Genomic DNA, 16,778 nt, shown 5'->3' on the forward strand with positions numbered 1-16,778 from the left:
TTTTTGGGAAATAAATGCAAACAGATGAAAACTTATTCTTCTCAGTTCTTTCAGCAAAATCAGGCTCCTGAATATTACTCTTCTTTTCAAAAAGTCAGAAGAGTGTAAAACACAATTTTAAAGTTTCTGAAAAACAGCAAGGAAAGAAAAAGAAAAAGAAAAAGAAAAAGAAAAAGAAAAAGAAAAAGAAAAAGAAAAAGAAAAAGAAAAAGAAAAAGAAAAAGAAAAAGAAAAAGAAAAAGAAAAAGAAAAAGAAAAAGAAAAAGAAAAAGAAAAAGAAAAAGAAAAAGAAAAAGAAAAAGAAAAAGAAAAAGAAAAAGAAAAAGAAAAAGAAAAAGAAAAAAGAAAAAGAAGAAGAAAAAGAAAAAAGAAAAGGTTTATTTAGTCAAGAATTTCTTAAGTATGTGGAAGAAGTTCCCTTCCAAAATGTTAACATAGCTTCTAACACTCCCTCTTACAGCTGAAAATCTCCACTCTTCTCCCTCTTTCCTCCCCAAAAGCTGAAGTGTATGTGGAAATTCATTTCACTGAACAAGAATTTAGAGTGAAAAATACCAGTACAAACACCTGAAACACCCCAAATCTTCCATTTCTTTTCCACAGTAAATTAGTTTTTCTCCATTTTTTCTTCAGGGCTTCTTTCACCTCCTTATTCCTCAAGCTGTAAATGATGGGATTCAATAAAGGAGTCAGCACAGAATAAGAAAGTGAGAGGAATTTATCCACAGATGCACAGTAGGTGGATTTTGGCCTCAGATACACAGAGCCTGCAGTGCCATAAAACAGAGTCACAAGCAAGAGGTGTGAGGAGCAAGTGGAAAATGCTTTCTGCTGGCTCTCAGCTGATGCCATGTGAAGAATTGTGGAAATTATATGAATATAAGAATAAAGGATCAGTAAGAAAGGGCTGAGAATAGCAAAGACAGCCACCACAATGACCTGGAGCTCTCTTGGGAAGGTGTTGCCACAGAGCAGGTCCAGCAGGGGCTGAATCTCACAGAAGAAGTGGTCGATGGTAGAGCCACACAAGGGTGAGCTGAAGGTTATGAGGGTGTGAATTAAGCCCACAGCAGCCCCACAAATGTAACTCCCAGCAACCAGGCTCCTGCAGACCCTGCTGCTCATGATAACTGTGTAATGCAAGGGGTGGCAAACTGCAAAATAACGATCGAGGGACATGGCAGCCAAGAGAAAACATTCAGCAACCCCGAAGAAAAGGAAGGAAAACATTTGCATTGCACATCTTGTCCTGGAAATACTTACTGTTCCCACCATCAGGTTCTCCAGAATGGTTGGGATAATGACTGATAAATAGCAGATATCCAAACAGGACAGCTGAGTGAGGAAGAAATACATCGGGGTGTGAAGGGTGTTGTCAGTGTTTATTGTGAAAGCTATCACTGTGTTAGCCATCAAGGTGAGAATATAAAGAGACAATAAAACTACAAAGAGCAAAGGGTGCAAATGAGACATTCCAGAAAAACCCAGGAGTCTGAATTCACTCAGTCCACTGAGGTTCCCAAGGATCATCCTTCTTTGGTGCCTTGTAGAACTCTTTGTTTTAGATGAAGCTGCAAACAGCCAGGCAAATCTGCAATCAAAAACAACTGCCTGCCTGAACAGACAAAAGGATGACTGGAATTTATGTGAAAAGATCTTCTGAACAGATTATAAAAATGTCTAAAGAAAATAAGGCAGCCTTATGCCTTTATTTTTGTCTCTATTTTTGACAGATTCTTCTTTCATGGCATTGCCTTCAAAGCTTGCATATTCACTACTGTCTTCAAATGCTCAGCTAGCATTTTTACCCTGTAGAAAAAGAAAAAAAATTATGGCAGACATCTTTTTATGGGCTAATCAGTTCAAGTGCCAAAATCATCAGTAGCAATATTTGAATAAAACAAAGGTAATTTCTCTTTTACCTGTTGTGCAGTGTGGTGGAAGACAAGGAAGGGAAAAAAAACCCTAAATTATGAGGTCTCCAGAAAAGCTTTAAACTCTGAGCACTCTGCAGTGAAGCAGAAGAGAGGCTTTTCCACAGCTCTTTATACTGTATTTATGTGTATTTATAAAGTCCACTGAGACTGGCTAGTGCTGATTGGAGCAATAAGGAATGGTTGTTAGAGGCTGGATAAACATGATGCATGTGTTTGAGTTGACTCACAGCCGCCTCTAGTTTTACATAGCTTGGAAAGCATTTCTATACACACCCAGATATCTACAGAAATATCAAGATCTGGTTTTACTTTGCAGTAATTACTATTACTTCATAATGCAGCCAAATTAATTACAGAGTTGCCACACAGGCTTATAATACTTCTGCTTTCTCAATAAAATGTGAAGGTGAAGCAAAGATGCAGTCCACATTCATCTGGGGATAAGGGACAAAATATTCACTCATTAAAAATCTTAATTTTTATTGTATTCTATTAAAATATCTTTTTTATTTAGCTGTTGTTTGGTTTATTGTGTGGCTTCTTATTCAGATCCATCAGCAACCCCACATTGTTTCTCTCACCACCATGCCCCTTTCAAGGCCAAACAGATTGATTAAAAGTTGAATTACTGGCTGATACTCACATTTCCAGTGTTAAGACATCTCATTCAGTCTGATCCTTTTTCCCCTGGCTGTAGGACTGTATTTGCCACTTTTATCCTTAGTAACTGACTCTGGAGTGGCCTCTGCATCACATCATATCCTGTGAACAGCAGAAAGTGATTTTATAGGGAAGAACCACCTAATGTGATGTGTCTTCTGTATGGTGACAGCTTGAAAGTGCAGTATCTTTGTTTAATTAAACAGAAATTATTATCCACAGAGGAAAATCTCTGAGAAATCTGAAGGACCTCTGTGATGGTATGATATGTTCTCCCATAGGAGGCCTTTCCCGCACCATTAATTAGGAAATAATAAAACCAGAGTTAGACATGAGTTATGCACATGTTCTTTCCTCCTGCAAAACCTTTAAAGCCATTTTCCTGTTTCTCTTTGTAGTTTGTCTCCACATCAAATTTTTATCCCTTAATTCAGGCAAGATCAGGCCCAAGACATGAAAGGTCAAAACATAACAGATTCAAATAGACATGCAAGTGCTCTGTAGGTCTTTCTTTACAGTTTGTTCTAACAGGAGAACGAGGGAAAGAGTTGTGCTGTACCTAAACAATGAGAAGAAAATAACTGACTCCTCCAACTGCAGCAGCCAATACCCACCAGACTCTTTTCCTCTGGGAACACAGATAGAAATACTTCAGATTTGTGATGTGGCTTTTCCAAAAACATTAACCACAGATTTCTCCTACTGGCAGGTGAGCTACTTTATTTTATTTCATTCTTCTGTCTCTTCTTCCAGATGTTATTGTCCTCTGGCACTTACAAAGGTAGGACTTCTCTTTCAGGGAGATTTACAGCCTAAAAAGTAAAGTAAAAATGAAAGTAAAAATGGATTATTGGAATAGAAGATCAATACCAAGATATTTTTGTATTCTTGAAAAAAAACCTGCTACACCTGAAACATGCCTGGGACAAATGTTATTTTCTGGGGTGCAATCTACATTATTTAGTATTTTTTGCGTGGTACTGTGGAGAATATGTGGGATTATCTGTGTTCACTAGGTAATTCTTTCCTGGAATGGACCCCATCCAGAGAATGATTGCCTGAACTCAGATATTAAAGTGTGGTTTAGGGTTACTCATCAAATGTCTCTATTCTCCATGTGTTGGGTGTGTAGACAACTTTGTCCGAAGGGATTAAAGATGGCAAAGCAAATATATTTATATAATAAAATGAAGTATTTATTTAAACTTATTGCAATGATTAAGCAAAATAATTTGATCAGAATTATTTGCTACATAGCATAGGTAGCCATAACTACCAGTAAAGTATACTGCACTATTTTTGAAGCAATAGAGAAGCAATTATATTAAATGTAGCAAAACAATTATTAAGTAGAGATTGATGTTACCCATGCAACAAGCATGAGCAAACCTATTTTGCTCAGCCATGAGAAGTGACCTCAAGGGGCTTCCCTACTCAAGGGAGGGATCTTCACACACCTTAGGGAGGGGTGCTAGAAGCTCTCACCACGCAAAAGTGGGACTGCCCTTCTACAGCATGATTGGTTGCCAGTCTGATACATTTTTAGATTTTGTGTTGCCAGGTTTATTCAGTAAAATATGCTTTGCTGCTGAAAAAGGTGTTGGAAGCTCTTTGGTTTCTTCCACGTGACGCTTGTGACTCTCACTTCCATGTGAAGGCCTGGACATGCCTGCTGCTCCTGCCCTCAGATCAGGGAGTGTCTGTTTGCATGGTATTAGAAATGATAGAACTTCACAAATATATTTTCTAATGAATAATTTTAATTAAATTTTCTAATTACTTGTTTTAATTAATCATAACCAGTGTATTTTTTCTCTCTGTCATATGCCACTGTAGCCAACATTCAGCAAGGTTTGTCATAAGCTGCTACAGTGGGAACACAGCTTGGGAAAATTCCTGAAGCTTTAAGTTTTGCTAGAATAACTGTAATCAACTTTGATATGCTTCAATGGTCTCAGACCTGGAAGAGGGATCTGTTGCTGAAGCTGGACACAAGGAATGCAGAATTTATGAGCCATTGTGCAGAACCCTGAGATAAAGAGGGAACTAACAAAGACAATTCAGCAGTTGCACTGTAATCCCATTGTCCTGGTTTCAGCTAGGGTAGAGTTAATTTGTTCTTTAGTTTCTTCTTTAGCTGTGGTTTGGATTCGGAAAGAGAATGGCATTGATAATGCACTGAAGTTTTAGGTTTTGCAAAGTCATATTTATCCTGAGTCGAGGACTTTTTGTTTCCCCATCTTCTGCTCTGCCAGTGAGGAGGTTCCCAAAAGAAACTGGGAGAGAACCCAGCTGGGACAGGTGACCTGACCTGCCCAAAGGGACACCCACACCCTCGAACATCATTCCTGGAATTTAAACTGGGAGGAGCTGCCCAGAAGGGCAGCTGATCTTGGTTTGGGAAGGGGGCTCTGGCATCAGGCAGCAGGTGGTGTGCAATTTCATTGTGCATCACTTGTTTGGTCCCTTTTCATTATCATTATTAATTACTGCCATTGTTGTACTTGACTTTATTTTCAGATATTAAACTGTTCTTAATTCAACAGACAAGTTTTACTTCAAATCTCTTCCCCATTCCACCAGTGTGGGGAGGAAGAAGAGGTGGCTGAGCAAGCAGCTGCGTGGTGCTTAATTTCCATCTGGGTTTAAAACACGATACCTCTCTCTATCTAGGAAAAAGATAATAAAAAGACCGAAAATATGGACTAATTAGCGTGACAAGCAAGAAGTCAATAACCAATAGAAGACAGAAAACTAATTAATGAAGAGCATTATGCAATTTATAGCCAATAAACATTAATTTCTTGATTTGCTAAAATGTATAAATAATGCAAAGTTTTGAAAGAGCATGTGCATGTTTAGAGGAGCACTGTAATAATGTGTGCTTTCTAAAAGCAGCATTAGAAAGCTTAATTTATCCTGATGTTTTCTGTGACAGTGGTGGGTGTGACAATTTGATCAAGCTGCTCTCAGTGTCCTTCAACACTAAAAACAGGAGATGCTCCTTGCTGAATTCCTGGTAAGGTGTAAACAGCTGGAGCTGCTGTGTCCCTGCTCAGGCAGAGCGTCCTGCTCCAGCTGGCACTCCCTGACTGACAGCCCATCCCTCCAGACTGTAAAAGCCCTGTCCCACTCTTTAGCAGGACACACTTTAACACCCCCCTTCTCAGAGTGTGGAGATTCCTCCCTTGAGTGGGGACACCCAGCAGGGTTTCACTTTGAGACTGAGAAAAAGAGACTTGTTCAGGGCCTTTGGCAAGGGTGAGTAATGTCAGTCTCTACTTAACATTTCTTTTTCCACCTTTAATATAATTGCTTCAGTATTGCTTCCAAATACTGAGCTATATTAGTAGCAATAACTATTTACACTGTGGAATAAAGAATTCTAATTAAAACCTGTAAGTTTAGCCATTAGAATCATCATTATCCATTTAAATAAATCGTTCCCTCATGTTTGAGAAGGCATGTACAAAACAAGGACACCTTTGCTAAAAAACGCAGCGCTAATCTTCCATTCTGCTTCAGCCAGGGCCACAACCTGACTGCAGCACTCCCAGGGTGCTCCGAGTGCTTGTCTGACACGCATCTCTGGGGCGTGGAAACCCTCCTCTTCCTCGCTGAAGGCTGGTGGGCTGTGCACAGCACAAAGCGGCTGCGGAGATCGTAGCCCGGCTGTGGGAATCTCCTCTGCTCTCTCGGCCTGGGAGCCCTGAGCACATGAACCTGCTTCAAGCTGGTGTTGGAGGGCCCTGAGGCTGCATTATCCACTGGGGCTTTTTCACAGCGTGGAGGACTCGTTCTCCCCCTGTTCTTCTTGCCCAGAGTGGGGTGGAGGGTGCGCTGCACAGAGCGGCTGCGGCGGTCACAGCCCCACCGCGGGGATCTCCTCTGCTCCCTCCACCTTGCTGGGGCTTGCTCTCCATCAGCCTTGAGTATGGCAGCCTGCTTCAAGCTGGTTCTGGAGGGCTCTGGAGCTCCTCTATGGACAGGGGTTTGGTCATGACATGGAGAATTTGTTGTCTGCCTCCTCCTCCTCCTCGGTGAGGGCTTGTAGTCGGTGTGCTGCACAAAGCGGCTGCGGAGGTTGTAGCCGCCCCACATGGATCTGCTCATCTCTCTCTGCAGGGCTTGCTCCAGAGCAGCCCTGGGGGCACCAGCCTTCTGCAGGCTCCTCTTGGAAGGCCCTGAAGCTGCACCATCCCTGGGAGAATGGCCATAACTGGGAGGGCCTGTTTTCCTCCCTGTGGAGTGGTCACAGTCCGTGGTGTCCGTGGTCAGCTGCGGCCATCCCGGCCCCACAGCGGGGATCTGCTCCAGGCCTGCTCCCTGCTCCCTGCCAGCATCTTCCACATCCATGTCCTGCAAAGAGAGCTGTGGAGAGTTCCTGCCCTCCTCTCCTGAAAGGGCCAGAGTCAGTGGGGAACCCCCAGAATTGCTGGGAGGGGACATTTCAGAGCCTCCCAAAGGCTCTTCTGGAGGACTGCCAAGGCCAAAGGTGCACAAATGGGATGGATCCAGGTGGGATGTTTGAGAGGAAGAATGCTGCAGGGTGGGAGGGGAAAAAGAAGAAATGCTGAGATCCTAGAGAGAAATCCACTGCTCTTCTGGTGCCCTCACCCTCCTCCCCAGAGTTACCTTAATCCTGCCAGGCAAACCCTGAGGGCCAATAGAAGCCACCTTCTTGCTGCTGCCTGCCCAGTGATTGAGGAAGGAAGGGACATATGGTGGTGTCAGCGAGGAAGAAGCCCTTTCTCCAATCTTCAGATCACAGCATCTGGAGTAAAAAAGAGTGATCTCACTTTAGGGCTGTTGTTGCAGCTTCCTCTGGGGTTCAGTCATTTTCTTGGAGAGGTTTCTATGACAGAGAGAAGACTTAACCAAGGCCACTAATGGAAATTTCAGCTAGAATCTTTCCACCCAGTCTGCTCCTGTCCCAGCAAAACTTCATTTTTGTACCTTCTACAGCCTCCATTTAATAAATTCACAGACTTTTCTGGGTTGGAAGGAACCTTAAAGCTCATTTTGTTCCACCCCCCTGTCATGGGCAGGAATAACTTACTATAGGCCAGGTTTATCCAAGCCCTGTCCAACCTGGCCTTGAACACTTCCAGGGATGGGGCACCCACAGATACTTTGGGCAGCCTGTTCTATTGTCTCACCACCCTTACACTGAAGCATTTCTTCCTAATATCTAATGTAAACCTGCCCTGGGTCAGCTGAAAACTGATAGCCTTCATCCTATCCAACCCTCCCTGATAAAAGAGTCCCTCCCCATCTTTCCTGGCAGGCCCCTTTAAGTTCTCTTGTTCTTCTTTACATAAGTCCAGCAAATAGCAGGTTACATCAGGGCAGCAGCCCGAAGGACAGACATGGGGTAGCACAGGTTTCGCAGCACTGAATGATGCAGGTAGTAATTGCATTCAGTGAGAAAAACATTCTGCAGTATGAGAAGCAAAACAATAAACAGGGAAAATAAAACCTCTGCTGAACACATCTGAATCCTGGTTATTACCTGGCATAAAATAGCAAGTAGGCTTGCTGCCTGAGAGCTGTGTCAATGCAACGGAGCTCCACAGACTCATCATCCATCTGGTACCACAGCCCATTGCTGGCCTGTGAAAAAATGGAAAAAAAGGCATGGTTTCTCTCCAAAAACACAGGCAGAAAACTACCAAACAAAGAGTATGCCAAAACAAATCCAGTCTGTGGCATTCACATTTTATGGAAAAATTCCTTTGCTCAGATTTTTCTCCTGGGAAGCTGAGAAGCCTCAGAGAAAAAGGAAAACAATAATGATCTGATTTGCTTCTCCTGTGTTTTGCTCCTGTGGAATATGTTAGGAGATTGTTTCATTGATTTCTGCTGTGTGTTGTTTTGATTCAATGGCTAATCGGGGCCAAGCTGTTTCAGGGCTCTGGAGAGAGTCACAGGTTTTCATTATTATCTTTTTAGCCTTCTGTAAGTATCCTTTCTGTATTCTTTAGTGTAGTATAGCATAGCATAGTATAGTATAGTATTTTTTAATATAATATCATATAATAAAATAATAAATTAGCCTTCTGAGAACATGGAGTCAGACTCATCATTCCTTCCTTCATCTGGGGGCAACGCAAATACAAATCCAGTCCAGCCCCTAAGGAGACCTTCTGCCCCAAAACCTTGGCTGTCAGTACCACTGATGGGAAAGCTTATCTCCCCCACTGGCAAGGAAGGAAGTTGCTGCTTACCTTTGTGTAGCAGAAATAGTGTCCTCCATGGCAGCTGACCCCACTGTGCACCAGGACAGCATACAAGGAGTACTGGAGGGGTTCTCCATCTGCCTGGGACATGTATGGGCGAAGATCCAGGTACTCGGGGTACTCCACAACCTAGAGACACCAGCAGGGCTCAGAAGTGACCCTGACCTGTGACACAGAATAGCCTGCCACATCCAGGGGCCAGAGGTGTGTAAATACATCTTTGGGGCTCATGAACAGCTGGTTTTCCATAAACAACGTGTAATGGTTTGGGTGGCAGGAAATTGTTCTTGGCCAAAGCAGCTCTTGGAGACGAGTACTTGTCTGTCTTCCCAAGGGAATTTTCCTCTCCTATGGAGGGGTTTGACAGCTGGCTTGCAAGCAAAGCTGAGTTAATTTAAAAAATAACAATTGATGATTTTTGAGTTTAAAAAAGTGTTTAAAAAAAGACTGGACATGGCACTTGGTGCTATAGTCTAGTTGAGGTGTTAGGGCATAGATTGGATCTTAGAGATCTCTTCTGACTTCATTATTCTGTGATTCTGTATTTATAGCAGGGAAGAAGACAAAGTTGTTAGCATGGAAACAGGTTAGAAAAGATATATGAAAATTTTTATGAGTTAGACTATGTGTATAAGTAGATGTGCATACGTGTTTTATTAAATTTCTGTAAAATTTTTGCCAATTATATTGATGCTAATTGCTTTGCACCAATGAACATAAGTTATTGTGATATAATTAATGACCTAAAATCACACTCTATTAAGAGTATATAAGCTGGAAAACAAGCAAAATAAAAACTTTTTTCTTCTTAAACCCTGATCATGCATGTGTATGTCACGTCCAACCTAACAGTAACACTCTCCCCAGAAGGGAACAGGAGTAACCCAACACGAGAGGCCTGTGCCAAGCTCGAGGAAATCTGCTCCAGGAAGAGAAAGCTGCACACCAGCTGTGTACACACCTTGCTGATCTTCCCACCGGTGAAACAGTCAAACCTTTTCAGGCACACCGTGAGAACCTTGGGTGCACGATGGACTGTGAACCTCTTGGAGGCAGCAACATTCTTCTTACACCTTGAAACCAAGCACAGAGGTCAGTGCTGAAATGCACCCAATCCTCCCCCGAGGTGGCCAGGCAACCTTCCTGTCTCACACAGCTTTTGCTATTCTAAGGCTATTCACTGCCATGTTTTTAAAAAGCTGCGTCTCATTTGTGTGGAGTAAATCTCCACAAGATGACTTCTGCTCAGTGGCATGCAGCCTCCTCACACAGGATTTTGTGTTAATATAGTCTCAGTAATCATCTTACTTGTTACATTTAAAGCAGTTATCACCATCCAGGTGCTCAGGTGCCACAAAGTCCTCCAGAGCTGCAGTGAGGGATGAGGCTGCCTAGAGGAGTGAGAAATGAGCACTCTGAGCTGAGGAAATGCCCTCACCCCAAACATTTTCCAGGAGCTGACAAGAAAACCCCTGTAGCTGATGAGAAATGAGCACGCTGAGCTGCAGCAAAGGCCCTCACCCCAAACATTTCCCCTGTAGCTGATGCTGAAGAGACCTGGCATGATCCTGTGCAGAAGGAGGCACGAACAGGGTGTGATGCTGAACATTCCCCTGTGTCCCAGCAGCTCCTGGAGCCATCAAGAGCTCCCTCCCTGTACCACTGCTCACTCAAACTAATGCCACTGTGCAGGGGCACCAGTGGTGCAAACAATGCAACCCATCAGCCTGGCAGGCAGACAGGTGTGGTGGGAGGGCAAAGGGAATGAGGATGAGGCTATATCAAGGGTGCAGAGGGGATAATGCTGCTTGTCCATTTTAAAAACAGCACCTACAGAGAGACCAGTGCCACAGCCTCTCCATTCCCCTTCCCACCCACCACCAAGATCTCCTGTGTACACAGTCTACATTTTTAAGACAAATGTCTTGACTCTGGAAAGCTGCAGGGGGCCTTGGGATGTGTTGAAGCACATCTGCAAAGCCTCTTACTTTGATATCCAAAGGAACATCCAGGAAGGCCTCGTAGGAGTCAGAAACGGCTTCACAGCTGAAGCAGGTGACTGGAAGGAGAAATCCAAATGTTGAGCAATGGGAAGCTGACTGACGCTGCCCACTTACACATTGCACCTGCCCCACCAGTCCCAGGACCAAGTGTCAGGCACAGGCAGACAGAAGGGCACAGGCAATGCCAAAGAGAGTAAATGTCACTGTCATATTTTATGGAAAAATCCCTTTGCCCAGGATTCTTCTCCTGGGAAGCTGAGAAGCCTCAGAGAAAAGGAAAACAATTATCTGATCTACTTCTCCTGTATTTTGCTCCTTTGGAATGTGTTTGGAGATTGTTTACCCACAGGTGATTGTTTCATTGGTTTCAAGTGAGTTGTTTTGACTTATTGGCTAATCAGGGTCAAGCTGTGTCGGACTGGAGAGAGTCACCAGTTTTCATTGTTATCTTTTTGACCTTCTGTAAGTATCCATTCTGTATTCTTTAGTATAGTTTAGTTTAGTATTCTTTAATATAATATAGTATCTGAAAATAATAAATTAGCCTTCTGAGAACATGGAGTCACATTCATCATTCCTTCCTTTGTCTGGGAACCCCGCAAATACAATAAGTAACAGTTGTGGAAACGTACCTCTGGATCTCAGAAAGCCCCCAAATATTTGATAGACAATGGTAGTGGATTGAGAAGAGAGATCCAAGCTGGAAACAAGGGTTAAGACAGAGCATTATCTCCTCCATGAGTTTTGCTTGGCCTGAAAGCTCAGGGTTTAGGTTTTCCCTTGATGGGAGCATCAAGCAGCCCAAAGGGCTCAGAATGCTGTGAGGGTAATTTGCTTGTGCTTACTCATTGCTTGCACTCAAACAAGCTCTCTGCATGGCATTGACAGTACAGCACAGGAAATCATGGGCATCTTCCTCCCTGCCAGGCTGAAAATGCTCTCCTATACCTAAGAAAGAAGAAGTTTGTAGTTCTCTCATACAAGGAGGGAAGAAAACCTGTCAAAACATCTGGCATGACTCACGTCTGAAAACCTTGAGGACAGGCAAAGGCAGGATGGCACTGACAGGGGAATGCAAAACCTTGTTCACGTGAGCTTCCATGATGCACATCATGCAGAAACCTTGCTGGTGACCTGAAGAAGGACACAGGGAAGGTCCTGAGGTTAGCACAATATCCACAGCAGTGGGGTACTCCCCCTCTTCCACTCCCGTTCCAGTGCAATACTCCACTCCTCCCAATATCCCAGTGATCCTAGGGCATTTAGAAAATGTTCTTAAGAGGAATGATAAACTGACAGTTTTCTGTGCATGAAGCCAAGAGGGTTTAACTTGCAGGAATAAAGACTTGGAGCTACAAAGAGGTGTCTTCATGAAGGGTAAGAAAGCTGGGTAGGACAAGTGGCTTCTAGGCTTGAGTGCTCAAAGAACATAAACTCATGGGGCTGACGAAGGGCTGCTGTTCTTCCTAAATCTAATTCCAGGTTCTGGGAATCTTTGGGATTTGACGAACAGATTTTTCAAGGAGATGTTGCTAAAAGCACTCACAGGCCTGGCTGTGCTCTCGGGACAGCAGGTAGTTGGCCAGCGGGGGGGTGTAGGTCAAGCACTGCAGCACAGAATTGAGGAAGCACGTGTTGCCCACATTGAAGAGCCCAGCCCCAGCCCTCTGTCTCTGCTGCCAGACCATGCAGATCTTCTCCGGTGGAAAGAGGATCCTTTTTGGAGGAGCCATTCCCTCAGCAATGACTGCAGAGAAATTCCATTTGGAAAGAGATGAGTAAAAAAAAAAATATATTTAAACTTTGAGTTCTCCACACAAGCAGTCAGGGCAACCAGCTCAAACCTTCAACTCAGTATCAGGGGAAGCCTAGCACTGCCTTTGAAATTTATTGGTTTGGAAAAATGCTCCCCTGCTTACTTTGCCAAGAGTCCAACAAACCCCAAGTCTGCTTTCTGGGCCCCAGGGTACCTTCCTTTCTCACCAGAGTTGTAAACTGCATTATCAGGTCAAGCTTTCCCTGATTGTAACTTATTGAAAACAAGCAAGTACTGAACACAAAAGGTAACTCAAGGATGTCAGCCCTCTCTATGAGCAATGATGTTCCAAAGTCTTGTACATAGTGACAAAGGAGAGACAAAAGGTGCTCTCCTGTGACTAATCATAAACACCTGCTCAGTCTGGCTGCTCTCAGGAAACATCCCAGAGCTCACTCGGGGTTGTGAGCACACCATTCTGGGATCTGACCAGCAGTCATGTCAGTTGTCTGTGGGGATTCACAAAGTCCAAACCTGCCAGTGAAGCTGTTACTCACAGAAATCGTTCCCTGTTGTGGCCATTGCCTCTCTCAGGAACAGAGGGCAAAGCTCTGGATGACCAAGGACATCAGGACATGCTCCAGAAAGAGACCTGTGTCAATCCCATCACCTGATTGCAAAGAAATTACTCTAGTTCACTAAATGTATAAAAACTCCAAATAAATACAACCAACAGAACAGCATTTGCCACCCAGAGTTTCAGTGGTGCTTGTGGTGCTTCAGAGCCAGCTGCTGAGCTGCAGGCTCACACCTTTGGGATCAGTGACAGAGTCCCAGCTCACAGGAGGTTCAGAGGTCACTCTGAAGTGCTCCAGTGCATGTTCCCTTCTCTGAAGAGTCCCTGCTGCTGCTGCTGCCACAGCATCCACAGCAGAGCTCTCTGGCTTTCCCACCTCCTCTGCAGGAGTGGCCAGCTTTCAGCCACTAATTTAACTACTGCCTTTGCTGCTCTCCTTTTTCTGTCTCACTCCCTCCTGCAGCAGCCAAGGTGGGCTTTTTGCCACTCTGGACTGAGCCCAGCCCCTCAGACTACAATCACCCCCTACTTACCTATCTGAGGCTATAGTAAAGAGAATCAGCAAATAAGAACTCTAGCCTGTATCTGTGCAGCCTAGAAGATATAAACCAGCCTAGACTTTTATCCCAGATGATCTATCTCAAGAATCAAATCATAATCACCTTAGAGAGGATGACAGCTGAGGAGGACAGTAAACCATAAATTTGTTTAAAAGGCAGGCACATGAGTAGCAAAGAAAGAAGCTGAGTTATCCTGAAGGCCAGCACTTCCATTAGCCTGCCTTCAGGATACCCAGCACTGGGCAGGTGAGGTCACAATCACTGGAGAGGTGCCACATCTCTGCCCCTCTGTGACACAGGACACAGAGGGATGTGTCCCCTTGAGGCCACAGAGCCCCATGGCTCCTGTGCAGAGCAACACACATGGCTGCTCTCACAGTGGAAATCACTGGGACCCCCCCTGTGCTGCTGATGACGAGGGGTTCACAGGCTGGCAGAGCTGCCACTCCTTCCCCAAACCACAGAGCTCAGCGAGCACCGGCCTGCCCAGAGCTGGCAAAGCCTGGCCGCAGCTCTGCCTGGCACACAGGCTGCTGTGGGACTCGTGTGGCAGAGCACCCAAGACACCCACGTGTCTTGAGACTCATGTGGCAAAGCACCCAAGCTCTCACGGGGTCATTTCCAGTGAATTTGGTCTGCCCTCAAGGCTGACCTGGGCCACCAAAGGGACCCTGCAGGGCCTGAGCTGGGTGAACTTGGCTGCCAGGCCCCCACCCAGCTGCTGCCTCTCCTGGGCAGCTTTTTAGCAGCCCCACATTGACCCCTTCCTCCAGCCTTGGTTAGGCTGGGTTTGATCAGGTACAGCTTTAGCCAGATTCCCACTCAGGACAGCTGGAGGTAGTTTTGTTCCTGCTGCACTTGACCCACGAGGCCGGGAGTTCTGAGCAGCAGGCAGCTGGTGTTCCTCGTGCTCCAAGGAGGCAGCTGGCTGCTATTCACCCCTGATGCCTTCAGATTTTAGCTTTTATATTTTTCATCTATTTGTAATCCTGCAGTTCTTTCCTGTATAACTCTAAATTGATATTCAGTGTGAGCTGCTGCTTTCCCATTCTGGGCAGACACAACAGCTCCTCTCCAGGCCTGGGAATCCAGGACACCTCAGGGCCCAAGAGATGTGAACAAAAGTTTGAGTTGTGGGGAGCAAACTGGGAGTAAATGACTTCATCACCTGAAGCTGTAACTGGAATATTAACCCCCAATATGCAAATGGACCAAACTTATAAAAATATAAAAATCCATGACCCGTGGTCCATTTTTGGGTGTAGCCCCTGGGGGAACTTCATCTGTCCAAAATGTACCTGAAGGACCTTCAATAAATAGAACCACTTTTTATTCCCTTAATTTTGTCTGGCCTCTGTGTGTAGGTAGTCCCAAAAGGCATCACCCCCACCTCAACTGGCTGCTTTGGTCCCTTCCCAGCCTGGGCCACCAAGTTTCACCAAGTTCTGTCTCAAGGCCGTGAAAGCAAGGATGGATTTTTGGAGATCAGGGCCCACCGAACACCCTCCTGCTGGAGAGAGTCTGAGGCACAGAACCACCCCAGCACTGCTGCAATTTACTCCCTTTACATTTGTGTTAATTTAGCAATGAGGTTTTCCTTCTCACTTCCACCTAGGCAATAATTGCCTTTTTTCCCTGCAAGCCTCACAGGATCAGGATCCAAGGATCAGGATCCAAGATCTGACCACAGGGAACAGTCTGAGATTTACACAACTCTGCTCAGGAGTGCTGTACAGCAGTCAGGGCTCTGTAAACAGAGAGGGGCACTGAGGAACTCCAATGGAGACAATTAATGATGGCACTTCTGACCACTGCCTGTCCCCTGCTCATAGGGGGGCATGATAGCTTTTAATTTAAAAATTTTAAACTAATTTTAATTAACTTTTAAATAAATCTTTAATTAATATGAATTTTAAACAATTTATTTTTAAATTATATTAATTTTTAAAATTAATATTATATTATGATTAGTATTATTATATATGTGCTAATATATATTAGTAAATATGATTAGTATATTAATCATAAGCAGCATATTCGTTTTAAACCACTTTTAGCCAGCATTTAGCAAAGCTTGTCATAAGCTGCTATTTTGGGAACAAAATTTGGAAAAATTACTGGAAAAATTACTCCACTCTAAAGTTTTGCTGAACTAACCTTGACATGCCTCAATGAACAAAGTCTGGAGAGACAGAGATATATTGCTGAAATTGGACACAACGAATGCAGAATTTATAGGTCACAAGGACATTTTGCAGAAACCAGAAGATAAAGAAGAGACTAACAAAGACCATTCAGTACACAACAGAAAACTCTCTACTATGTTGTGATTGTTGTATCCGTATGGCCAGCCAAGGATGAGATTTTCCCCAGGCTGCAGAGGGTCCAAGTGATGGGGCACTGTAACAAAACTGCTCCCAGCAAAGGTTTATTCTGATCCCTCTGAGCTGGGGGGAAGCTGCAGCTTCAGGGGAGGGAGGTCTGCTTTCTGCACTTCATTTTGATGCCTCTGCATCAAAACCACTGCAGATTTAGATAAAAATCAAAGGGTAAGTGCCCAGGAAGGTGTCCTGAGAACCTTAAACAAAACAGACTTTGGATCCTGATTGCTCCCTAGAGGAGGGAGAACCTGGGTGTCCCTCTGCTCCCTTTGAGGAATGTGGGTGTCCCTCTGCTGCATTGGGGGAGCCCAGGTGTCCCTCTGCTCCCCCAGGGGAGCCTGGGTGTCCCTCTGCTCCCTCAGGGGGTGCCTTTGGTCACTGACTTTCCCTTTGTGCCAGATTTATCTGCCCATGGTGTCATTCTGCAGGCACGGGACCCCTTTTGCCTTGCATGACCTTCAAGGTCCCTTCCAGCCCAAACCATTCTGTGGTTCCCCGAGGCCATGGCCTTTCCCTGCCCTCTGAGGACACCGTGCCCAGAACCTGGAACTACCCACTCTGTGACATCAGCCCCAGGGCTGCAGGTGCCATGGGCAATGCAGCTGCTGCAGGCACTTGGCTCGGAGGCTGCACTGCAAGAGACAAGCTTTTGTTTCCTGGCAGTG

At 44.6% G+C, this 16,778-nt stretch overlaps 1 protein-coding gene across 1 annotated transcript; it reads right to left on the minus strand.

Annotated features, from left to right (window-relative positions):
* Window positions 1-324: 324 nt before the first annotated feature.
* Window positions 325-2,371, minus strand: LOC121351103 (olfactory receptor 10C1-like). Its single transcript, XM_041462978.1, has one exon. The coding sequence runs from the start codon at window positions 1,528-1,530 to the stop codon at window positions 520-522; it is 1,011 nt and encodes a 336-aa protein (XP_041318912.1). The 5' UTR covers window positions 1,531-2,371; the 3' UTR covers window positions 325-519.
* Between the last annotated feature and the right edge of the window lie 14,407 nt (window positions 2,372-16,778).

Source organism: Pyrgilauda ruficollis, unplaced genomic scaffold (assembly GCF_017590135.1).
Source record: "Pyrgilauda ruficollis isolate IOZ18807 unplaced genomic scaffold, ASM1759013v1 scaffold161, whole genome shotgun sequence".
Taxonomy (NCBI): Eukaryota; Metazoa; Chordata; class Aves; order Passeriformes; family Passeridae; genus Pyrgilauda; species Pyrgilauda ruficollis.

Excerpts from the sequence above, each read along its gene's own strand:
- LOC121351103 (XM_041462978.1), bottom strand. The coding sequence starts at position 1,530 with ATGATCCTTGGGAACCTCAGTGGACTGAGTGAATTCAGACTCCTGGGT.